The sequence below is a fragment of the Triturus cristatus genome, chromosome 11 (genome assembly GCF_964204655.1).
Source record: "Triturus cristatus chromosome 11, aTriCri1.1, whole genome shotgun sequence".
Classification (NCBI taxonomy): domain Eukaryota; kingdom Metazoa; phylum Chordata; class Amphibia; order Caudata; family Salamandridae; genus Triturus; species Triturus cristatus.
Window position 1 is genome coordinate 579,554,176 of NC_140594.1, and position 25,922 is coordinate 579,580,097.

At 46.2% G+C, this 25,922-nt stretch overlaps 1 protein-coding gene across 2 annotated transcripts in view; it reads left to right on the forward strand.

Moving 5' to 3' along the window:
• The window catches only part of LOC146785119 (uncharacterized), a 578,200-nt gene that overhangs the window by 486,492 nt on the left and 65,786 nt on the right, over positions 1 to 25,922 (forward strand). For both annotated transcript variants that reach the window (XM_085633808.1, XM_085633809.1), the window contains exons 29-30: positions 8,086 to 8,191; positions 8,320 to 8,795. In XM_085633808.1, coding sequence (XP_085489934.1) covers positions 8,086 to 8,191; positions 8,320 to 8,795 — 582 coding nt within the window. The remainder of the gene's footprint in view (positions 1 to 8,085; positions 8,192 to 8,319; positions 8,796 to 25,922) is intronic.

Consider the following 25,922-nt stretch of genomic DNA (forward strand, 5'->3'; position numbering starts at 1 on the left):
GTAAAAAGTGGCACAGCCTGGACCACCTCTCTGCAACGCAGCTCAGTGGCGCTTACTGGAAGCACCTGGTGGGCTAGTTAGCCCCCAGGGGCCCTCAGGATTGAAGGGGAATTATTTCCCCAACTTAAAACGCGCCATAGGGTGTGTTTGCACACGTCACCTCAGGCCCCGTCCCCTTCCTTCCCCACTGTGTAAACATGCCCTGTGGCCGTTTTTTAAGTTGGGAGATTAAGTCCCCATGAATCCTGAGGATCCCTAGGGGCAAAATAGCCCACTAGGTACGTCCAGTAAGCGCCATTGCAGAGAGGTGTAAAAAGGGGCACGGCCTGCACCACCTCTCTGCAACACAGAGCAGTGGCACTTACTGGAAGCACCTGGTGGGCTAGTTGGCCCCCAGGGCCCCTCAGGATTGAAAGGGAATTATTTCCCCAACTTAAAACGCGCCACAGGGCGTGTTTGCACACGTCACCTCGGGCCCCGTCCCCTCCCTTCACCACTGTGTAAACGCGCCCTGTGGCTGTTCTAAGTTGAGAGATTAAGTTCCCTTGAATCCTAAGGGTCCCTAGGGTCAAACTATCCCACTAGGTACCTCCAGTAAGCGCCACAGAGCTGCGTTGCATAGAGTTGTAAAAAGGGGCGTGGCCTCAGAACACCTGTCTGCAACGCAGCTCCCTGGCGCACACTGGAGATACCTGTTGGGCTAGTTGGCCCTCAGGGACCCTCAGTATTGAAGGGGAATTAATTCCCCAACTTACAACTGGCCAGGGGGCGCGTTTGCAGAGTGCTGCAAGGAGTGGGCGTGGCCTCCAGCGCGATGCCGGTCTTTTATTGTTTTTATTTTTTTTAAGGAGGGCTGTGTGGCCCCCCTTCTTTTTCTAATTTACTGGCCCCGGGGACCCCATCCCCCAGGGCCTACACCCTAATTTTTTTTGTTGAAAAAAATAAATTTGGCCCTCCCAAGGCCTTAATCGGCCCCGGGGACCCCAATCCCCGTGTCATGGCCTTTTTTAAATTTAAATTCTTTAGGAGGGGGCTGCGGGGACCCCATCCCCCGGCGCCGGCCTTTGTTTTTTATTATTTTAAAAATATATATATTTATAGAAACACCTAGGACACTCCGGTGGGTACTCTCCAAGTAGACACCCTTGTCGTTTATTTATACAAACATGGGTAGCTATTGACGGGCACATTTAATATACACGCACACCAAGCCATTCAAAGGGGATTCGACAAAAATTTGACCAAACTATGCAAGAAACCCCCCTCACGGTTAATAAAAAACACATCCACCGCCGGATGTGTAATACTTTTTATTTTACTCTCTGGAAAGGAGACGAACCTTACTTGAGAGTCACAGCGTGCTCCTGGCTGAGCCCAATGCTGTGTTACACCCACCAGTGCCCGCCGATTGCCTCACACCTCTGTGTTGTATTCCACCAGCTAGTGCGTATGCTATGATACTCTCTAGCCCATGTGCACTGTAACACCACCCCGTGAATATGTCATGCCACACTTGCCTTCGCACGGGTTATATTGCCCCATCTAACGTTCCTTCCTCGATGTGTATGTTATAACGCATAGCGCTATGCCATACATATTGCAATCTGGGATCCATATCTTTGTCACAGTGCATATGCAACATTACACTCCCCAGCACATATTTTATATTACAACTTTAGAGACTAGTTATGTTACACAACACTGCCCTGTGCATATTACACTCCAAGGCGGATATCGCATAGCACGCGCTAGTGCCTGTGCTATATCGCGCTCTCCAATGAATCTGTCATTGCGCACAATGTATTGCATATTATATTTCACGCCCCGGTTCATCTTATATCACACTTTTTGGTGCATAGTTTATACCATATACTACATCTAGTTTTCATTTTCAATCGTGCTCTCAGGACTATGTTCTATATAACACTGCGTCCACCTTCCCTTTTTACGGGCATTACATTTTGCGATGGGGGTGGAGGGTCAGGGGGTGTTTCTGCCAAGTGAGCCCGGAGTCACAGTCACAAACGTCCTCTTCTTCCTGAATAAAAGTGAGATTATGCTGCATACTTGTTCATATTTTAAGTAGTTCGCACAGACACACATTTTAAAAACAATAAAGTTTCTAATACCCACCTTCTCTGAACAGTTAGCTTGCTGCCCCATCCACCTCCTCCCTATCCTCTGTTGTCTGAATCCATGGACTAGCCTCCTCCCTCCTGCCATGCATGGTCTGATGTGCTGCCACTGCCCTCCATTTAGCATGATGTACCAGTCCACTCCTCCTGCCCTCCATTGCCCAATTCTATGGCCCATCATTGACCTCCTGCTTAGCCTCTGTGCTTAGCTTGCTGCCCCTATTATCCTTCCCCCTGCCCTCCGATGTCTTTGTGCATGCCCCTGCTCCATCCTTTTTGCCCACTATGTTCCATGGACCTGCCACTCCTATCTACTCTGAGTGTTCTGTTGAGCTGCCACTCCCCTCCCACCTGCCTAGCATTGTCAGATGACTGTAACCTGTCCCTGCCACCTCCACCCTGCCTGTCCACATGCCATGCCCCTATCCCCTTCCTCCTGTCCTCCATGGTCCATTTTACTGCCACACCCTTCTGCCCTACCTGATCTGTTGTGCTGCAACTGCTCCTCCTGCCTGCCCCGCGCGGTCTGTTGTGAGGCCCCTTCCCCTGAACTCTCTTGTCTGTGCCCAGGTCCTGACCCTCCCTTCTATCCTCCATGGTCCTTTGTGCATGCCCTGCACCCTCCTTCTTGCCCATCATAGCCATTGTGCTGCCACTAACCCTCCCGCTTGCCATGCATGGTCTTCTGTGCTGCCATGGCCCCTCCCACCTTCCCTGTGTGGTCGGCTAGCTGCCCCTGACCCCCTCCCACCTTCCCTCCATGGTCTGTGTGTATGCCACCATAGTCTCATTGTTGCGCTCCATGGTGTGTCTTGTTTCTAGTGCCCATCCTGCCTGACCTCCATGGTCATCTTGATGATCTTGCCCTGCCACCTTGCCCCCAGCCCTCTTTTTCCATGTGCAAACCCCCTATTCCCTCCCTCCTGGTTTGTCTGTTCCATTGTAATGCCTCGATCCGTCCCTCCTGCACTTTATGGTCTGTTATGCTGCAGCTTTCTCTCCTGTCTGTCCATTATGGTCAGCTAGCTACCATTGCCTCGTTCCCATCTGTTCTCTGTTGTCCATGTGCATGGTCCTGTCCCCTCCCTATTGCTTTCTATGGATTGTTGTGCTGCACTCCCGTCCCGCATGCGCTGTGTGGTGTATTGTGCTGCTGCAAACCCTGATGCCTGCCCTGTAGGGTCAGTGTGGTGCACCTCTCCATGTCCCTCCTGTCCTCTGTTATCCGAGTCCATGTCCCTACCCCAATTCCTCCTGCCTACCATGATTCAATGTACCATACTTGCGAACATTTTGAACTTGGTAAGAGGGAGATTTTGAAAAAAAACTGGGGTAATGATTTTACCTTTGAGTTACATTGAAAAAGAGGAGATTGTAGACAGGATACAGATCAAATAAAGCCCATTTGAGCTTAAAAACATTGGACGTTTCCTGGCTGAAACAGGTCTGTTGGCATGTATGGTTGTACTACCACTGCCTCTTCCTTCTGCCCACAATGGTCTATTATATTGCCACAGCCTCTCTTGCCAGTCCTGTATTGTTGGTTTGTTGCCCCTGCCCCCCTTTCCACTGCCCTCCATAGTCTGTTGTGCTGCCACTGCCCTTCCTGCCTGCCCAGTGTGGTCAAATTGTTGCCTCTGCACTCTCCTACCTGCCTTAAATTTTCAGAGTCCGTGCTCCTGGCCTCTGCCTCTCAACAGTATCCCAATGAACAACTAGATTGCTAACATTCTATATTTATTACAAAAGTGTGGAACGCCTGACGTCATCTTGATGTAATCAAAACTGTAATACCTAGAGTATTTCCTTTAGAAATTACATATATGAGAGGGTCTTATTTGCATCAAAATTATGGTTAGTGCTCTAAAAAACTAAAATGAGGACATATTTTCTGAGTTTTCAAATAGCGACAAAGAACTTTTAAATTATTTGTAATCTTTATGTTTTTTTATCCAGTTGACCACTTGATTAAATGTTGCACCTTGGCGAGAGGATGTGGTGTTACTTTCAGAGCTGCAGACTTTGCAACTGGGGAACCAGGTTGGAGTTTCTGCTTCAGCTCAACATTCTGTGATTGTGGTCAAATCACTTAATCTCCCCATGTCTACAACCAAAATGAATTTGATCTTGTGTGATGTAACCAATGCTCATGTAAAGCATTCCAATACCTGACAAGTCTGCACTATATAAAACTGCAAATACACAAAAAATAAGGTTTTTGCACACTTCTGTCATTGGGCTACACGTGGGATACATCTGGGTGATATTTGTGCTGCATTTAGGCTCTTTTGTGTCTGGTGGCCATCTTGGGAGATGTATTTGTTATGAAGTTTCCTAATTTCCTCATTTACTGCAGTCTCCTCAGTAGGAAATGCTTTCAGTTTTTTACTTTGATTCCATCAAGAAAGTATTCAGATATGTCACACATTTGCCATAAATTCTGAATGTTAGCACTCTAGTTGCTCATTAGATCACTGTAGTAAAGCTACTGCTCACCACGGAAGTCTGCTGCTGGTATTAAAAGTACATGTTTCAGTCTGCATATCAGAATTTTTTAATGAAATAGAAGAGGATTTGAGAAGTCACTCAAAATGTGCCCTAAGTTTTCTTTCTGCAGCACTAATCATACTTTCTATGGCAAAATGAACCCCTTAATTTTGTTCCTTTGTAAATTAAATGTTTTAAGTGTTACCACTTTATTCCAATCAAGATGGCTTCAGGTGTGCCATACTTTTGTCATAAGTAAGACTGTTAGCGCTCTAGTTGTTCGTTAGAACACTCTGGGACATTCTGTCATTGGGCTATACTTGGGCTACATCTGGGTGATATTTGGGCTACATTTGGGCTCTTTTGTCTCTGGTGGCCATTTTGGGAGACTTATTTGTTATGATGTTTCCTAATTTCCTCATTTACTACAGTCTCCTCAGTAGGAAATACTTTCAGTTTTTTACTTTGATTCCATCAAGAAGGCATTCAGATGTGTCACAAATTTGCCATAAATTCAGAATGTTAGCACTCTAGTTGCTTATTAGATCACTGTAGTAAAGCTACTGCTCACCAGGGAAGTCTGCTGCTGGTATTGAAAGTGCATGTTTCAGTCTGCATGTCAGAATTTTTTAATGAAATAGAAGAGGATTTGAGAAGTCACTCAAAATGTGCCCTAATTTTTCTTTCTGCAGCACTAATCATACTTTCTATGGCAAAATGAACCCCCTCATTTTGTTCCTTTTTAAATTAAATGTTTTAAGAATTACCACTTTATTCCAACCAAGATGGCTTCAGGTGTGCCATACGTTTGTCATAAGTAGGACTGTTAGCGCTCTAGTTGTTCTTTAGAACACTCTGGGAAGCTGCAGTAGAACACAAAGGAATCAACTGACAGTCTCTGCCCTTGTTGGATGTACATGTTTTACTGAGAATGTCAGACTTCATTCTCACATGACTGAGAAAGATAATATGAATTTACAGAAAATATGCTCTCAGTTAGCTTATAGATCACCTTCCAAACCTCTGTGGGAAAAGCATGAGAAAATACTTTTCTCTCAAACATGATTCATGATATCACAGCAGAAGGCTTTTTCACATGGTAAAATCACCTTAGAACACACCACAATTCCTAAAATGAGTATGTACCATCAACAAATGATTTATAATGTAACTAAAGTCTTAAAACCTTCTATTAACTGCAATGCTTTTTAATGAGGTGCTATCATGTATATTGGTCCCAAGATGGCTGCCAACACTTCTTGGATGAAGTGCTGACAGCCAATCAGATCTCACGATGAGATGTGTGGTTAGGCTCCGCCCAGATATATATGTGATTTTACTTTTGATCTTCTCAGGAACTACTGAACAGATTTACACCATTTGAGCAAAAGGCACTTGCCTGACCTGAGGACTACCTCTTTGCCAAATTTCAAGTAATTCTGTTCAGCCGTTCGGGCTGTACCTTCGACTAAAGGTCCTATGGGAAAATGCATGGGGAAAACGCGTTTTGGGACCCCCCTTCTTTCTCAGCCCCTGCTTGACGAATCACCCCGAGACTTTCAGGGTAGGAGCTGAGCGGAGCACCCCATTAGTTTTGAAAATTTCACGAAGATAAGTCAACCGGCGCCAAAGTTATTCAAAATAGAATTTTCAGATTTCCTATGGGAACTCGGTCCTAACTATAACTATCTACTGGCGACCGCCAGTAGATAATATATAGCGCTTGTTACACCTGAGGGGTGTTGAAGCGCTTTTTCGGCGAGTAGTACGCAACTCCGGAACCCATAAAGGATTAGTGGTGAATTAGTATAGTGAAATATGAAAGTAATTTAAGTGGTGGATATTAGTCCGTTATTTGGATTGAGAAGTATAGCGGAGGGATAGAAGAGTGAAGGATTTAGACTGTTTTTTTAATTTTATTTTTGGGACGTCACAGCAGTAGTGGGAGGCTTGGAATGAGTAAAAAGGGAGGGGAATCAGTATAGTAAAAGATGTCAGATGGTGCAAGGAGGGGTAGAGATGGGGAGAGTCTAGAAAAGGCTATTTTGGGGGTCATAGTAGGGGTATGGGGTTTGAGATGAATGAGAGAGTGGATGTAGAGGATATATTGATAGAGGTATAGGGTGAGAAATAGGATGGTGCATTGGAAAGAGTAGTAGAAAGATGTTTGAGATGAGTCAGAGAGTCGAGGTAGAAGATATATTGAGAGAGGTATAGGGTGAGAAATAGGGTAGTGCATTGGATATGCTGAATTAGAAGAAAGTGATAAATATATAGATCCATAAGTACATGGAAGGTTTATAGGTGCATACATGAAATAAGTATATGTAGATTAAATATATTGATAGAGGTATAGGGTGAGAAATAGGGTAGTGCATTGAATATGTTGGTTTTTTTTGTGGTTTTTTTTTAACAGAGGAAAGTAATAAATACACGGATCCAAGTACATGGAACGTATATAGATGCATAAAGGAAGTAAGTATAAGTAGATTAAAGATGCATTTGATAAACTCTGGTTTTCAAGGGTTGTACTTAAAAATGTATGTATTCATTTTTTTAAACATAATTATTCAACATGTTTATACAAAGCAATACACATATATAGGTACATACCTATAGTACAAATAAATGCTTATATACAGAGGTATATGCTGTATATTTCTGTTTGCGTATGGTGCTTATATGGGGAAGAGCCAATTCTTGAGTTGTTTTCTGAAGATAAGGTGGTTATCACACCTTTTGAGGTGTCGGTGTTGATCAGTGGGGGTCGCAAACCACTGATGCATACAATTGCGACTCGCAGTTAGGACAGGCTTTATGCCTCTCTTAATTGCGATTTGGAATAGATCACAACAGCCATTTTGTGTGTGGGAAAGGCTTTTACAACTTGCAAAATGGATTTAGTATATAAAGACACATTTGCATTTGCAGCCCATAGAATTTGCGTATCCTAAGGTTTGCGACTGCAACGGTATTTTGTACATCTTGCACCTAAATTACTACTGTGGGAGCTAGTGTATAGCATAAAGGCTATGCAGTTGCAGCAGCCGAGGCTGTAGTACCAAGCAGGCCGGCATGGAAGGCTGCAGACAGACCCATTACAGATCGAGGTTAGTTAGTGATGTGCCTTAAAATGCAGTATTTGCTTCACATATAATCAGAAAAATCCTTTAGTTGACCAAAGTTGCTTTAAAATACTCCCCTTGCCATACATTTTTTAGGACATGTGATGTGCAGGTTCTACCCAAACAGTATGTTGCAAAAAATGTCAAAGCATGATTTCTGAATGTGTGACATTTTCTTTGGTGTTTAGAACGTTATTTTTTCTGCCTGAGTCCGAGGGTAAGAAAGGCAGTATTAAATCTAACCCATGTTTCCTTACTCAAACTGCTTACGGAAAGAATTTTAGTACCTCCTGTTGTCATTCTTTAGTGGTTTCATACTTTTTCTTTATTTACATCAGTGGAAACTCAAAGAAAGCCGCTGGCTCAGCTAAAGAAGAACTGCAAGGCAGGAGGACTCCCCCTTCCTGCCTCTACCATGGCCCCATCGACTCCTACACCTGCTGAGTGAGTACCAGGAAAGCCTACTGTAACATGGAGAGTTTGCTGCAGTTAGCCTTTGTGCTTTTGCTGGCATTATTCCACTTGACGTGCCTCTCCCATTTCATATTAACAACACTTATTTTCTCTCCTAGGGAGGTGGACACCCGTTTTATGCTGCACCGCTTGGCTGAGCTCCCACCTGAGATTGGTATAGCATTACACACCGACAGCAGTGGCATGGAGGCAATTTCTGATGCCATGCATTTGAAAACCGAGCTCAACATTACCTTGCTCCAGCAAGTTGAAGTCACACCGGAAGCTTCCACAGTGGTGCCCAGGGGTGTGACATTGGAAGGCACTACCAACCTCAGCACAGAGCCCACCACAAGCAAACCCCTAATGTCATCCACGCTGGCCCTCCCTGGACATCCTGCAAATGCACCAGTAGCCATGGGAGACCCATGTTTGCTGCCAAAGGATGCGGGCACTGTCTGTGCTGATTACTCTCTGAAGTGGTACCACGAGCCCTCCCAGGGTGTGTGCGTCCGCTTTTGGTACCGAGGCTGTGGGGGCAATGCCAACCGCTTTGATACTGAACAGGAATGCCTCGAGGCCTGCATTACCGCAGGTAAGTGCTTCTCTGAGATGTTTTCCATTTAAATTGCCAGGCAGGAGCCAGTAATCGCGGGAGATACTTTCCCACCCAAAGTGGATCCCTTTTACATCCAGAATTCAACTATCTGCATATCTGGTAGACATTAAGTCAACCAACCGCTTATTGTATTTTCAAGACCCCCTGTAACCAGACGTCTCAGGTGATCCACTGATTTAAGTTCAATTCCATGCTACAGCAAAGTTGATTATTACACTAGGAGGCAGGCTGTGGTTTGAATTTAAACCTGTACCCTTGTGTATTTGTATTATTCATGCTTATTGCTCTTTCGTATACAGTCATTGACACACACCGTATACTGTATAAACACCGCCTAAATAAAATTAGCTGGTCTTACACCAGGCATTGAAAAATCATAAAAATGTTACCAGACCTGCAGGTCTAGTGACTTGAATGATCTGCTCATATGTATAGCACAGAGTCGATAATCTGTGGAAACTGGGTTCAGAGATTATAGGTATGATTTACACATCACCAAGTAAAGTGTTCTGGTTTGTTTTCATCCTATTGAAATCTTTTTTTAGCATCACACTACATTACAAAAACTGTGCTTTCGTAACTACTGAAATACGTTGTGAAATATGTGTACAGTTAATTTATAAGCAATTTAAATGCTGTGTTAGAAAAAAAAACTGACATGCTACATAAAGCCTTTCATTTCACTCTTCGTACAGCACGATAGTCAAGCCGTTCACTTTACAAAATCCTCTAACTTTGCAGTCAGAGAAAGAAAAGTAAACACCAACCTCCAGGATAAAATAAGCAGCAAATTGTAAGAAGACATAAGCTGACATTTGACTTCTGACTCTGGATGCAGAGCAAATGTGACAAGATAAAAGCAAGATTTTATGGCCTCTTTATTGCTCATTCACTTTGTGAGTGAACAGGGCAGCTGTTCTTTCTCAGCTTGACCAGTAGGACCTAAAAATAGCTTGCCCTGGTAAAATCTGACTTGCCATAGCGAGTGAGCTAGTATATTTCTCGAGGCCTCTACAAAGGCTACAGCCACTGGTTCCTTTGTCATACTGACTACCCACTACCCAAACAAGATCACTTACTAGATTCAGAATCTCATCCATGCCGCCTGCCCTAAATGACCCACCACTTTGACCCCGATCCTTCTTCCTCTCTCAAAATGCATTGCTCCCTCCTTTCTGCTGACTATGTAGAATCTATCCTATTAATCCATAAACACAATTTTTCTTGTATTTCCCTTTTCCTGTAGTCGTTCACTTGTTTCTTTATCTATCTTCCATTTTCTCTTTCCTGCCTGGCCCACCTTCAGTCTATTGACAACACGTCCAAGCCCATTGAGCAGGCCTGCCCGCACAGTGACTTTGACAACTTCCCCATAACCAAGCTAGTTAACAAAAGCAATGTTAACTAATGTTACTCCTGCGAAATAGCCTCATCTCTCAATTGATCTTTCTTTCTGACTTTGTAGACAGCTATAACTGCCTGTATCTGATAGATACCTCTGGTGGCAGATTCCTTGCCTTAGAATATTCCCAGCAAAACCAAAGGAAATGATGGACGGAGTGTTGAACATTGCAAGCACTCACCCCCAGTCAACTGATCTGGGTTTAATCCATCACCGTTCTTTAGCCCACTCTGCCACCCCAGTTCAGACATGGCCATATGCAAATCAGTCTGACCCTGTGCCGCCTCATGGGAACAGTCGAGCCCGAACTGCCAAGCCATGTCTTCCCTGGACCGGAAACAAGCTTCCTAGGACCGGTTTCTGGCATTTCAGCCGTCTTCAGCCAGGCTTGCTTGAATCCAGTGGCAAAGTGAGCAAGGGACTCACGTCTGAGCATACCCTGCCAACTTATGGCGAACAAAGCAAAACCAAAGGAAATGATGGACGGAGTGTTGAACATTGCAAGCAATCACCCCCAGTCAACTGATCTGGGTTTAATCCATCACCGTTCTTTAGCCCACTCTGCCACCCCAGTTCAGACATGGCCATATGCAAATTCCCAGGCATCAGACTGGATCCAGAAGATTTTCCAGCAGTACCCGTTCGTGCCGGTATTTGTCGTTGTTCAGCTCAGCATTGTCCGCGCTAGAAAGGATGTGCACAGTACCACTTTAGGTGCAACCCTGGTGTTCTGACATCAGTTCTTTCTTGTAGGAGGCTGGCTCAGTATATGGTGCACACTTATGTAAGTGTGGCACCCTGTACCAATCCATACTACCCTTACAGTGATTTTAGTGGTTTTAGACAACCTTAGAAAGCTCTCTTAGTGGTAGCTGTGGAGAGAAGCCTTCAGGCTTAGTCCAGAAGGACTGTAGAGCAGCTTGTTTTTCCAGTCCTTAATCTTATGGTATGAGTTAAGTGAAAAAGAACCACACAGTGTAGTTATAAAAATATGTATTTATTATTGACACTCACCAACACAATGCATTATCTCCTACCAGGAGATATAAACACAATACACACAATACTTTGTCAATAGAATATGTAAGTAGCCCAGAATACACAGTGGTCTCCAGGGGGAGACCAAACCATATACTAAAATAGTGTAATGCGAACCACAACCTAAGTCGAGAATGGACCCAGGAGAAGTAGAAGAGCAGGGGCCCCAAGGAACCAACTAAGGTGAGTATCTAGGAACCCCACGGAGGTCGTGTGCAGAGTAGAAACATGACTGCGTCCTCAATATTAGTCAATAGGTAAGTCCCTGTGGCCGTTTTAAAGAAAAGGACCCTTCCCAGCAGACCCTGAAGAAACTCTGTGGAAGTTGGAAGTTGAAGAGTCACCCCACCGGTGGATACCCCGGGAACCAGGATACCTACACCAGGGAAGCCGGGTGCATAGGTGCGAAGTGACTTTGGGAACCGCCGTAGACCACAATTGAAGACTTCAGAAAAGATGCTGCTGGCGAAGGAGGTGAAAGTGTCCGGTGAAACCCAAAAGTGGATTCAAGATGAGAGGTATCTTCAATCTGAGGGGACAGATTCTATGCCACTCAGGAGTGACCAGGAGGCACGGAAGACAAATGCCCACAATGTCGGAGATGGAGGAGAGTTGATGGTGCCCTTGAAGTTGCAACTGTGCGGACGAGGCGACGCTGTGGAAGACCAGGAGCTGTTTACGAGCTGTCCCATGTCGGATGTCAAGAGCAAAGGGGTCAGTGTGCGGCAGGGGCACCAGCAAGCCTTGGCAATGGCAACCAACGTAGGTGCATTGTCTGGACCAGCAAGCTTCAAGTGACTCACCACAAGCAGGTAAGTCAGAGCAGGCAACGAGCAAGCAGAAGAGCCCATTGGAGCCAAACAAGACCCTCAAGAGGACTCACAGGCCAAAGGCACAGGGGACCTTATTTATGAGAAGTGTTGCATCGCTACGACGAAGCAGCGATGCAACACTTCTCAGTGCGCCCTCCTTGCAACACCATGGATGCTCTGAATTAACAGTACGGCACATCACGAAGCAAGGAGTTACAGATATGTCAGTATTACTGACATATCTGTAGGCGCAAAAGTGATGCATTGCTGGGGTATGTCTTAAAACAGACAAATCCAGCAATGTGTCCTTTCACATGGGGCAAGCCCCACATGAAAGGGCCTTACGCCTGCCAAGAGGCAGGCGTAAGGTTTTGACGCAATGGCATCCTAGAAGTGGCGCACTGAAATCTTACAGATTTCAAAGAGCCACTTCTATGAGGCTTTGATGCCAGGGAATGCCCACCCTGCACACATTATACCTGACGCAGGTATAATGTAGCGCAGGGGTTTAAGAAGTGACGCATCTGCCTAGATGCATTACTGCGCAAATATGGCACAACGGGTGCATTATTTACGCCCCCGCAGCGTCACAAAACGTGATGCAACGGCGGCGTAAATGTGATGCAGGGCTTCATAAATAAGGCCCAGGAGTCGCAAGTGGACCTCACGAAAAGATGAAGGCCCACGGAGCAAAAGATGCGGTGCAGGCAAAGATCTTGGCTGCAAGAGATGCTTGAAGCTGGGTGGAGCCCGAAGATCTCTGCAGGAGAGAATCAACAAGCCTTGGCAACGGCAAGTCACTGCGGAGTGGTTCTGTTCCAGCGGTTCTGATGAGGGATTCTGGCCTCAAACTAGGTTAGAAGACAGTGCAGGCCTCGAGGGAGCTGCAGAACCACCACCTGTGTTGCTGAACCTTTCAGAGCCCGTGGGAGCCCAGGATTAGTAGACCGATCAGCTTTGTTGCTGTGCCTGCAGATGCAGAGGAGTGACTTCTTCACTCCAAGGGAAATTCCTTCAGGATTCTTGAATGTGCAGAGGTCCTGTGAAGAACCTGTATGGATCAAAGCACATACGTTGCAGCAGACTTTCAGAACAACGAGACCAGGAGCAGCAGGAGTCCTCCCAGTTGCAGTCTTGGTTCCCAAAGCGAAGTCCAGAATGCCCAGACAGTTGAAGAAGAAGTGGTAATAGATCTGAATCTTGTCCCACAGCAAATCTAAAGACCCACCCACAGGTAAGCCCTTAAGTAACCTAAGGAAAGGGTTGGGACAAATCAGAGGGTCCTCCCAGTGTATGCAATGAGGGCACCAAATGTGCCCTTCAAAGCAGTCTAGTGGCACCGGCAAGCACCCCCACCCTGTCCCAATAAACTAAGTCCTGTCAGGGATGTGGTTACACCTCCCTGTGACAGGAAACCTATTGTCATGCCTTCCCCTGCCCAAGCTTCACTCAGCAGCAGGAGGGCAGAATCATGTCTATGGTCGGCAGCAGCTATATTTTGCTGTCCGGGTCTAGAAGACTGGTACCAGGAACAGTGAGGGCCTCCCGGAGGAGCTTTACATTTGATACCAAACACAACAGGGTTAATTACAGCAAGTTTAGAGATAGCCATCGCATAATGACGCATGGCCACTCTATGTATTGTAATGGCTGATGCACTTACAACCCCGGAGAATAGACTCTGAAGGTTGTAAGGGTGTCCTGCTCATTCAGGGGCATCCTCACACTTAGAACGAGCACCCTGCCTTCAGGATTGAAAGGCCTGCTTTATGTGTGACTTAAAGGTTTTAAGTGCAGTGAACTCAGATATAAGGAATCTTATATCTTTCATAAGTGGTGCTAGCACCAGCTTACACAGCCTGCAATGGCAGGCCTGTAGTCACAATTTGAGTGGTCTTTCATGGGTTGCATAATACATGCTTCAGCCCATGGGAGACCCCTACCTATGCCCTGGGTACCTTAGTACAATATACTAGGGACTTACAAGGGTACACCAGTAGCCAATCTGGGGTGCACCTAAGTACTCACCATGTCCAATTTAGGGAAGAAGCACAGAGACTGGGGGCCTGATAAGCAGGATCCCAGTCAGACTTGTCAGTAAAACAATTACACCAGCAAAAAGTGGAGGTGACCATGAAAGCAGATCCTACTTTCCTACATTTCCTTTCCGCGCCACATAGCGCTGATTTGGACATTCATTTTTTACTGGCTTTTTTCTTGACTTTTTGTCAACACGTTTTTGAGAGATTTTCGACCTTGGTGTGACAGGAGGTCCCCTAAGAAACCACTGGTTTTAAACCATGTGGTGCCCGTCACAGGCAGATGTCTGTAACAGACCAACACTTAGTATGGTTATGGGGCTTGAAGAGGGATCATGACTCCAAGACCTGCAAGGACTGCTGCTCCATTCACCCAAACGCTGTGAGGGCGTGATCTCCTATGCTCCTTGCCTCCCAACGTTGGACGACCCCGTGACCCTAAAGATCCTGATCATGCAGAAGGTCTTGGGACTGCTGTACCCAGCATTCATTATCACACTCAAAGTCATCAGGGTAGTCAGATAAGTCTGACAAACACATGAAGTTGAGAGAGGTCTTCGAATTCGCTGCGCCCGTCGAAGTCTTCTGACGAGGCGTGGAAGCGTCAGCACTTGCAGGCCTCACGCTTCGGCAGAGCCTGAGTCAGGGTCCGCTCTGTGCTTTTCTGATGTTCCTGGAGCCAGAGCAACCCCCACCAAGCTTAAGGAATTTTATGAGGCCATGCACCTCATATTTGGGCATCCCTGCCCCACTGGAGCACATCAGGATCCACGGACTAGGGAGGGTTCCCCAAGGATCCTTTGTTGTACTCGGGTCGGAGCTGCCAGCGAGACCGAGACCTTTCTCAGCACCTTCTCTAGGGCCGATGTCGCTGACGACCCACAGTTGCGCCACCCCATCGTCATTCCCAACTCCAAAACAGAACAAGACGGGCATCGCCCAACACTGGCTGTGGCGCTGACCAGGAACATGCTCTCCGGATCATAGCCAGCGCCTTTTGCATTTGACAGACCTGGACAAGGAGACGAATGGGAGGGTCTGAGAACCCTTATGGACACCAGTATTCCCTAAATGAGAAAGAGGACAACTGGTATGAGGAGCTGTCAGAGGCAGCGGGTTAGACACCTCACCTGATGCTGGCTCAGTCTCTCTGCTTACTGTGGCTAGGGAGGAGGGAACCTTTTTTCGCTATGGTGGTTTGGACCTTTAGCTACCCACAGTGGCAGTCAAGATGAACATCTTGACAGAGGTGCTTCAGCTGAGAGTTGCCCCTTCTAGACCTTTACTCCACTTTAATAAGGCCCTTGCTGACTTCTTTCTTGGGGCCTAGCCAAGCCCTGCCAAGGGCTCCTGTGCATTGGACAAATTGCCCACCGCCATCGCCCTGCTCCTGGGGACCCAGTTTCCTTACCCAGCACCCCACTCTAGAGAGCTTAGTGGTCCAAGCCTCCACCTCTAGGATCAACCCCGGCGTGTTCCCTACCTCTCCAGCAGATAGGGAATCCAAGAGGTTGGATACCTTTGGCAAGAGAATGTTCTCTTTTGCCTGCCTTGCACTGCGGTTGGTGAACACCATGTGCCTTTTGGGCCGATAGTCCCATGCGATCTGGGATTCAGTTGCGCAAGTGCTGCTGCCTATGCTCTCGGAGGAGGCTTGAGCCATACTTTCCCAAGCTATCGCAGGTGTGAGAGACGCAGCGAAGTTCACCATACGATGTGGACTGGACATGACTGACTCTCTGGGTACAACGATTTCATCATCGGTTGCCTTGCGGCACCACACCTGAATGAGAACCACTGGCTTTTCAGGGTATGTCCAAGCCTCGCTTATGGACATGCTGTAAGAAAATGCCCTCTTTTTGCATGATTTCCCCCACTTTTTGCCAAACTGCCGATGTACTTTGACTGAGTGTGCCCTGGGTTCCTGCCAAACAGGTAGCCAGGGCCTTCTTTCCCTAATATGAATTGAGACAAAACCCAATTGGCACTCTTTGGCCACATGTCAGTCCCTTGTAAATTGTACCACAGGTACCAAGGGCACTGTGGCCAGGGAAGGTCTCTAGGGGCTGCAGCACTTATTGTGCCACCCTTAGAGGCCCTGTACCTTTACACACACACCTTGCCTTTGCAAGCTGCGTGTATTGGTGCAGAACAAAACGAAGAGTCGACATAGCACTCCTTCCTGTGTGCGATGCCTACAACCCACTGCCCTGGCATAGGACAGCCACCCCTCTAGCTGGGTGCACTATACTAGTGGTGAGAGTACAGGTGCATGAGCCCTGTACCCATACAGTGTCTTAAGCCAATTCTTAGACATTGTAAGTGCAGTAATACCAGTAAGAGTATATGTTGCTGGGAGATTGTCATTACGAACTCCCCAGCACCATAATGGCTTTATTGAAAACTGGGAAGTTTGGTATCAAACTTCTCAGCACATTAAACCCACACTGATGCCAGTGTGGGATTTAATGAAAAATGCACTCAGAGGGCATCTTAGAGATGCCCCCTGAAAAACGACCTAACTCTAGTGTCATGGCTGAGTGGCTGCTCGCCAGCTGCCACCACCAGACATGTTTCTGGACCCCGGGGTCGAGAGCCTGCTGCTCTCGGGGTCTGAAACAATGCACATCCTGGGACGAAGTGCCAAGCCTCCTCCCCCAGGATGGGCAGGGTCCACGAAGGGGAAGCTTCAATGGCTTGCTGCCTTTGTGAACTATCCCAGCCCTTTGCTGCTTCCAGCAACTGCCTCCCACCAGTTTTGACCCCCACTTTGGGTGGGAGAATCGACAGGAAAACCAAGTGAGGAACGGAGGTGTGCCCACCTTTGCCAACCCTACCGCTCAGGTAGGGGACGTGAGGTGAAGCACAACTTTCAGTCCCCGCCATCTTGCAGATGGGTGGACCCAGCCAACCAGAGAGAGGCATATGCCCCCCTCCCACTGGAGGGTGGCATAATAGGGGGTGTACCCACCCCAAGGAAAGGATCCATTGGTCCCAACCTTTAATTACCTGTAACGCCTCTAAATCTAGTATTTAGGGGCAACCCTGAACCTTGCCTCCTCAGACAAGGACTGACCAGAAGAAAGGAAGAATAAGGACCGAAGAAGCCATGCTGAAACTAAGAAGAGTAGGACATCCACTGACTTGGCCCCAGCCCTACCTGCTTGTCCTCACCTCGAACCTGCTCCAGCGAAATCCCTGTGTCCTTCAGCCAGCAGCCTTCAAAACCTGCAAGAGCTGCCCTGACTTCCAAACCCAAGAGTTTGTCTCCCATGAGCACTGGATTTACTCACCAACAGACTCTGGCCCCAGCCAAAATCGTGAGTCTGCACCACTCTGCACCCGATGCCTATGGCCCAAGTTCGAGTAGCCCAACACAACGAGGAGGTCTCCCCAGTAATCCTGACCTAAGATATGGTGATCGCTGACCTGCCTAGACTCTTCAAACGACGCCTGCAGTCTCTTTCTGGAGGACCCCCACAACCGCGACTGGAGCTGGTGAGAAAACCCGATGCCTAAAGACACCCCTGCACCCGATGTCCCACGGGCTTGGGTGGCCCAACCGATGGTGTTTCAGCTTTCCCAGGCATCCCAACTTACCTCTCCAACCGGTGGTTGCCTCCAGAAGATCTTTGTCCCTGAGCCTGCAGTCTTTGTTGCAACCGGAGAATCCCCATTAAAAACAACAGGGCACCAGTCACCAAAACAGCACCCTGCACCCAGATGCCCCTGCGCCGCCGCTGGTGTAATTTGGGTGCTAACTGGGATCCCCCTTTACCCTGAGCCTAACACCAGGATCTTTGCTCCCACAACCCTGTGGCCTACTCGTGAGCAGCCACCAACAGGGGGCCCCCTATCTCTTATTGGATAACGTTGGGCCTCAGCACTCTACACCCAGCCGCCCTAGTGCCTCTGAAATTGCTTTTAGAGTACATCCTTGACCTTTGGAGAACCCTGGTTCTAACCCCAGAAAACCAACTCCCAAACCCAAGTACTTACCTTGAAACTGATAACCACATTTCTTCCCATAGGACTGTATTGACTGCTTTCATGTTGAAATTGTTGTGTGTGGAGTTGGTTATGTATGAGAACTTAAAATACGGCAAATATTTAAAAACTGCTTTACTTACCTTTTCTGTAGGAAATGTCCCAGTATGATATCTAGGCATATCACACTGAGTAGAAAAAGTAATCCATGAAGTAATCTGAAAAGTAATCTAACAGTAATTTCCACTGTATTGAAAAGATTTACAAACCTTTCATTAAGCCATTTTCATTCAGCTTGCTTGTATTATTCAACCTGCCTTGAAAAGTACTATTTAGACGTACCTGTGCCAGGCTTGCTTGGTTCTAATAATATTTTTATGCGAACAAATTGGTCTGAGTTTAGTCTTTGAGTGTGTGACATCCTTTGCTGCCTGAGTGTGTACAACACATGCTTAACACTACCCTCTGATAAAGTCTTACTGCTCGCCCACACTACCATAAATAGAGAGTAAGGTGCTATCTACTTTGACCTCTGCCTACCTTTTGGGTTACGCTGGATTCTGTGCACACTATACCTCATTTTGGTATAGTATATACAGAGCCAGCTTCCTACACATGCCCTTTGATGGCTCTCGTAGTTTTGGAGAGAAGGCGGACTCAGCACTGAAGCGCTTTAAGCACAGCAGAGCTGTGGCCAGGTCTTTGGACTTGTTTATGGCCCTTCTTCATACCCTGTCTGCTTTCTGCCTCTATTGTGGCCATGGAAAGGGGCCCCAACTTCGTCAATACCCTCCCAGCCACCACGGTCAACAGGCTTACCAGACTTTTCGTTGCTGAGGATGCGGGTTCCATAGACTATGTAGGACAGGTAGCCAGAGGTCAAGCCAGTCTAATCACCCCCACCCCCACCGCCTCGGCAGCCGCAGACTCCAGACCCTTTTAGTTTTCCCTCCAACCATCATGAGCATCCAGTGGGTGGTAGGATACGCCATCACCTGCACCACTGCGGTCATTAACATTGGAACATTGGGTTTTACAAATTGTCCAGAGGGGCTACTCCCCCCCCCCCCTTTGAGACCACTCCTCCACCCATGCCACCTACTTACTACTAGCTGATGGAGGACCCCCTCTCATTGCTCTGTCAGGAAGTGCTGGAACTCTTTGCCAAGCGAGCTATAGAGAGTATAGCAGCATCATAAGTAGGTTGTGGTTGCTTTTCCTGCAACTTTCTGGTGCTCAAAGAGGCGTTTGTTCTGTCCTAGACCCTCACTTTCTGAATCTCTTCCTGAAAAAGGAGAAATTCAAGATGTTCACACTTGCACAAGTTCTATCTTGCCTGGACCTGGGAGACTGGATGGCATTGTTGGACTTGAAGGATTCATATTTCTACACCCCTGTTCTTCCTGCTCACAGATGTTACCTGCAGTTCACGGTGGGCCTGGAGCACTTTCCTTTTGCCAGGCTCCCCTTTGGCCTTACCAGCACCCCTTGGGTGTTCACTAAAGTGATGATGGTGGTTACAGCTTGTCTGCAGAGGTCAAGGGTTCCAGTGTTTCCTTACCTTGACAATTGGCTGTTGAAGGTGGGCTTGCTCCAGTCGGTCATCTTTCAACTCCAGATTACGGCAGACCTTCTGCACTCGATGGGGTTTGCTACTAATGTGCCAAAGCCACACCTGACTTCTTCTGAGACACTCCTTTATCATCGGATCTGTTCTGGACACAGTGCAGTTTCAAGCTTATCCTCTTGAGCGGCGAGTTCAGGATATTCAGGCTACCATATCGATGTTTCCGCTTCAATCCTGAATTTTGGTGCGAATGACCATGAGGTTTTTGGGCCTCATGGCCTCCTGATTGTAACTCATGTCTGTTGGCATATGTAGGCTCTACAGTGGGACCTGAAGTCCCAGTGGGTGCAGCATCATGGCAGTCTCTCTGACATGGTCCAGATCTTGGATCTGGATTGGGCACAGAGTCTGATATTCTGAGCTGTTGAGCATGATCAGTCCTCTGATCAGGCTGCCTTTTGATGGGATGTTCTGTCTCAGAAACAGGGGAAGGTTCAGCACCCAAACCTGCACACCCTTCACCTTAATGCATGGATATTGAACAGTGACAATTGACAGCTTTCAACCTTCCTCCTGAGGTCTGTGATGTCATTCTGGCAGCCAGGCATCCCTCCACCAAGTCAGGGTATGCCTGCCAGTGAGATACACTTGTGACATGATGTGATAACCATAGAATCAACCCTCTTTCTGCACCGCTCTCTAAGGTTCCTCCATTTGCTCTATCGTTGACCCAGCTGGGCTCTGCTCTGGGTACAGTTAAAGGTTGGCTATCTGTAAACAACTTCGGCATTTTCTGCTGTGCCGGACACGTCTTCCTTATTCAGGTTACCTGTGGTAATTAGGTTTCTTAAAGGCTTGCAGCACATGTTTCTCCTCAGCCCATTCATCATGCCCCATTGGGATTTAAATCTTGTTCTCACCTTCTTGATGCGTGCACCCTTTAAGCCTCTGCACAATTGCCATCTTAGCCTATTGACCATTAAAACCACCTTTCTAGTGGTTATACCATCGGCAAATAGGGTCAGCAAATTGCGGGAACTCTTGGCACACACTCCCTATGCAACCTTCTACCCGGACAAGTTGGTGCTCTGGACATGTGCCCCCTTCCTTCTGAAGGTTGTAACTCCCTTCCATATAGTCCAGAACATCACCCTGCCTACGTTTTTGCTTCTCCTCACCCCTCCAAAGAGTAGGAGACACTCCATCATCTGGACTCAAAAAGAGCATTGTCATTCTACCTTGAACGCACGTAAGAGTTCTGGGTGGGCAATCAACTCCTCGTATGTGAGAGCTAAGAATAGGAAGGCTATGCAGAAACAGACCATCTCAACATGGATAGTGCTGTGCATCAAGATCTGCTACGCACTTGGCAAGAAGCAACCCCTGAGGGTTTGCATGCTCATTCCACCAGAGCTAAGGCTGCGACCACTGTGTTAGCCCTTAGAGTCCCTGTCCTGGACATCCGTCAGGCAGCAACGTGGGCATCTTTACACAGGTTCACCAAACACTACTGTCTGGACAGTCGGATACGTCGCAATGTTCACTTCTCCTGTTCGGTCCTGCCTGTTTTTCTCATTGAAATTGGCGTCAAAGACCCACCTCTAGGAAGGCATTGCTTGGTTATCTATTCTAAGGTAAGGAATCTGCAACTAGAAGTCTCTATCAGATGAACAAGTTACTTACCTTCGGTAACACCTTATCTGGTAGAGGCTCTATCTAGTCGCAGACTCCTTACTTATCCTTCCCACTCTGCGAGCCTATTGCAGTGTAAGAGACACCCTTCTCAGGGCATTAGTATTTCATACCAGTGGTGAGTTCTCATCGTTGCTCCATGCTCCTGGCATGGAAAGACACGAAAGTAACTGACATCAGCATGCCGGGGTGGTGCCTATATAGGTACTGCGCACGTCATCTCTCCGACACAGACAGTGTCGACGTGGAGCCAAACAGCACCAACTACCGGTGCACACAGGTACTGCTCAAAAACTTCCAGATCCAGTCTGATGCCTGGGGAATATTCTAAGGTAAGGAATCTGTGGCTAAATAGAGTCTCTATAAGAAAAGGCATTACGAAAGGTGAGTGATTTGAACACCTAAAATGATCATACCTCTTTTTCCCTGTGCTTTATTCATCTGAATTTGTAGAGACCTAATACAATTCAGTGGGTTTATGCAAAAAAGGAGACTGGTATGGGGCACAAGTGTAGGAAAGTGCCTCTTTTTGACATGGTCACCCCCACTTTTTGCCTGGTACTGATGCTTTTTTGACAGAAAGTGCACAGGGTTCCTGCTAATACGGCCCCCAGTAAACAAGGTAAATATCTAATTGTAACCCAGTTGACAAAGATTTTAGCACCCTGTAAGTGCCTAGTGAATGGTACCCCTAGCACCTAGGGCATGGGTAATGAAGAGGGTCCCTAAGGGCTGCAGCATGTATTATGCCACGCTAAGGGACCCACACAGAAACAGCATGCAAACTGCCATTGCAGGACGTGTGAAATGGTGCAAGCCATTTTGAAAACATGACATGGCACACTCCCTGTGTTTCATGCCCATGTACACTGCATGTAATATATGCAAGTCACCCCAACAGCAGGCCTTAGAGCCCTAAGGCAGGGTGCATTATATTAAATGTAAGGGCACATATGCATAAGCAGATGTACCCCTGTGATGTGAAGCTCCATTACTAGATATTGCAAGTGATCAGGAAGCCATCTTGAGGACATGTACTGGGCACTGATCATTACGAGTTACCCAGCTACATGATGGCTTCACTGAAACTAATGGTGTTTGGTGTCAAACACTGTGTCTTAATAAATCTGTACTGATACCTGTACTAGATTTATTATATCTGATAGAGACATCTAGCAGCAGATTCCTTAGCTTGTGAATTCTCCCCAGGCATCAGACTGGATCCGGAACCATTTCAGCAGTCCCTCTGCGCACCGGGGGACGGTGCCTTCTGACTCCGTGATGACGTTGACTCTGATTGTGATGTCAGTAGAGTCATATAAGTCCACATCCGTCACGCAGACGTCAGTTTCTTCTTTTTCAGGCTGTAATGCGGATCCGGATAAGCATTTCCCCAGGCCGTTTTTCTGGCCTTCTTCAACAGTTTTTGTCAGTTGGGAACAGTGTGCCTTTTTCTATGTCGTCAGGTTTTAAGCCTTGTGGGTCCTTTTCGCTACAAATGCCAGCTACAGACCCGCATTCCATTTGTAGGTGATGTTTGGGAGAACACTGCGATTCTGAGGATTGTGGCTCCTGCCAGAGTTTGAAGCCGAATGGACTCAAATAATGCCGTATGAAGTTACTGGCAGTGCGTCTGTTGCGGTCCTTGGAAACTTCACAGCCTCAGTCACTTTTTTCTCGTACAGAAGTCCGTTCACGGGGCTGTTCCAGGAGCCGGGCCGATCTTGGGCAGCGACGTCCAAAGGTAAGCGCAGAAGTTTGAAGTTGCAGCCACCCACCCCCCCCGACTTTGCCACGTGGAGTCTTCATCTCCCATGGCTCCTCCCGTCGCCGGTTGGGAAGGTCTTTCACGACTCCGCCCTACACCTCCCCGTCTTTCTGAGACCCGGGGCATTGATGGCATAGATGAGGTAGTATTACAACTCCCTACATCTCATCTTTTGAATCTCATCTTCCTCTGGAGTGTCCCTGAGCTCCAAGGAGGTGAATGGAGCCATGCCTGCGGGTTTACCCTCGGTGTTAGTTGGGCCATCAAGTCATTGGGTGGGCGCTGGTTGGTGTCCTCTTTGGCGCCAGTGCACAGCCCTTCAGGGACTCCACCTTCAGCGTCCATTCTTGATCAGCTGACTCCAGCCTTGAAGTTGGTGGCACCGATCTAAGCCACTTCTCCTCCCCCTATCAACATCAATGCGTCTTCTCGGCGTTGATTGGCGTCAGCAGAGCAAACTGAGGGGAATGTGGTATTTTCACTTCCTTTTCATGATGAGGCTCCTGGGAGTCGCCTTGTGGCAGGTGATACAAGAGTCTGGGCCTTTGCAGCCCATTTCTGAGACAATTCCATCACAAGTGGAGGAGAGTTGCATATCTGCACTTGGTGAGACTAGTGGGTTGGAATCTTCCCCAGCCTCGGGTCTACTTTCCCCCCCAAGTCTCGCTACTGAGGCAAGTTCTCCTTCGCAGATGTGTTGAGAGAGTGGCTGTAGTTTTAAAGTTCTACTTTTAAGTTTAAAAGAAACTTTCTTGGGTCTGAAAATAGCGTATAACAGCAATAAAACATATTATATCATTGTATAACAATATGAATAATTCATGAAGAAAGAGGGGGGAAAAAAGAGGGGAGGGGTATGGGGAAGGGGGAGAAGGAAAAGGATGTATCAAAAGATATGATTGGTCTTATAATTGCAGTACAACAATTGAGTTACATTAAATTCTATACTATTAGCTCATAAACTGAATCAAAGTATAAAACAGAATTCAAACACAGATGAAAAAATGTTTAACTTCAAGGAGGATTGGGTACTTCTTCATTACAAGGAGTATGTTGAGGTAAGGATTGAGCTGATATGTTTAAGAAATCAGTAATAGGTAACCACAATAAATCTCTCTTAATAGCAAGTGAAATGGGGTGAACATATGCCCTATCTAGTCTGTGATTATAACAGACTCCATACCACCAGGCTTGAAAAGATACATTTGAAGCATTTTTACATGACTTGCTGAAATGCTACAGCTATAAGCATATCAACAATGGAGACATTAATAGAAGAGGAGGACCATACTTCTGAGATGCTACCTAGAATAATATATGAAAAAGAAAAAGGGATATGTGTATGGAATTTTTTTTAAATTTGTTGCCACATTCTAATCCAAAAAGCATGAATAGCGGGACATGTAAATAACATATGTTTAAGGAAAGCTACAGGGGTCGGGCACGACCAGCAAGTAGAGGGAGGGATGGGATCAATTTGATGAAGTTTATCTGGAGTAATTAAAAGTCATTTATATATAAAAAATAAAGTTTGTGTAGTATTCGCTGCCCTAGAGGATTTCCTTATTTTGATCCAAAGTTTGTCCCATGTTGTAATAGGAAATGATTCATGTAGATCAGATTCCCAGTTGATTTCTACGTTAGATTTATCACGTATATTAACAGAATTTCTTAATTTGTTATAAATTTGAGATGCAGAAGAAGGAGATTTTAAAAATGTGAGCAAGATGGGCGAAGATTTAGTATGTGCAACGGAATTTGTGAGGGCATTGTAGGATTTTTGAGCGGCTGTGATCAACAAAATATATTTGGAGCTATATGAGTAAGGGAAAGAAAAACGGGATTGAATTATAGAGAAGGGGATACAAGTATCACCTTGAAAAATCTGATAAGTCCATTTAAGACCAAGATCTATCCAATCTTTCCAAAAAAGAGTCCCATTTTTAATTTTAATATGTTTACTATACCAAATTGGGGATTGAAGAAATCGAGGTCGGTCATCTAGGCCATCTGATAGGATAGGATGAAAGATTTTACGAGTATATTTAAGAATGGGAAGAGACTTTTTTTTGGGAGTATGAGATATAGAAATACATTCTTCAAATGTATAGGAGTAGAAAAAGAGAGTTTTCAATCTCTACCCATAAAGCTTGGGATGTGGAATCATTCGTATTTTCAGATAATAAAGAAGAAGAGTGTTTAAGAAAAAATGAAGTATGGTATGAAAAGAAATCCGGAAAATTTACTCCACCCAAACGTTTAGGTTGCTTAAATTTGGAAAAAGACATCCTAGCTTTTTTGTTTTGCCATAAAAATGTTGAAAGAATATTATAGATATTCTTGTAACAAGAATTAGGAATATTAATTGGGAGTTTAGATAAGAAAAATAGGATTGTTGGAACTAACATCATTTTTATAGAGTCTAATCTACCCCACCAAGATAAGAATAAGGGGTGCCAGCGTGTCGTAGAGTTAGTTCAATGTAATTGTAGGTTTCTCAAGTTTAATGATACAGTATCCTTAATAGAGGGAGTGAACCATAAGCCAAAGTATTTAATCTTTGTTGGGCTCCAGTTAAAGGAGGAAGTCAAAAAATTAGCGTGAAAACAATGCTTGTTTAAAGGAAGGATTTCGCATTTATCAACATTGAGTTTATATCCTGAAGCTGAAGCAAAAGCTGAGACTTCTGATAAAAAAGTTGGTATAGAAGTTTGGGGATTAGAAATAAATAAAAGAATATCGTCCGCATATGCTGAAATTTTTAAATGTTTCTCACCATATGTAAATGCCGTGATATC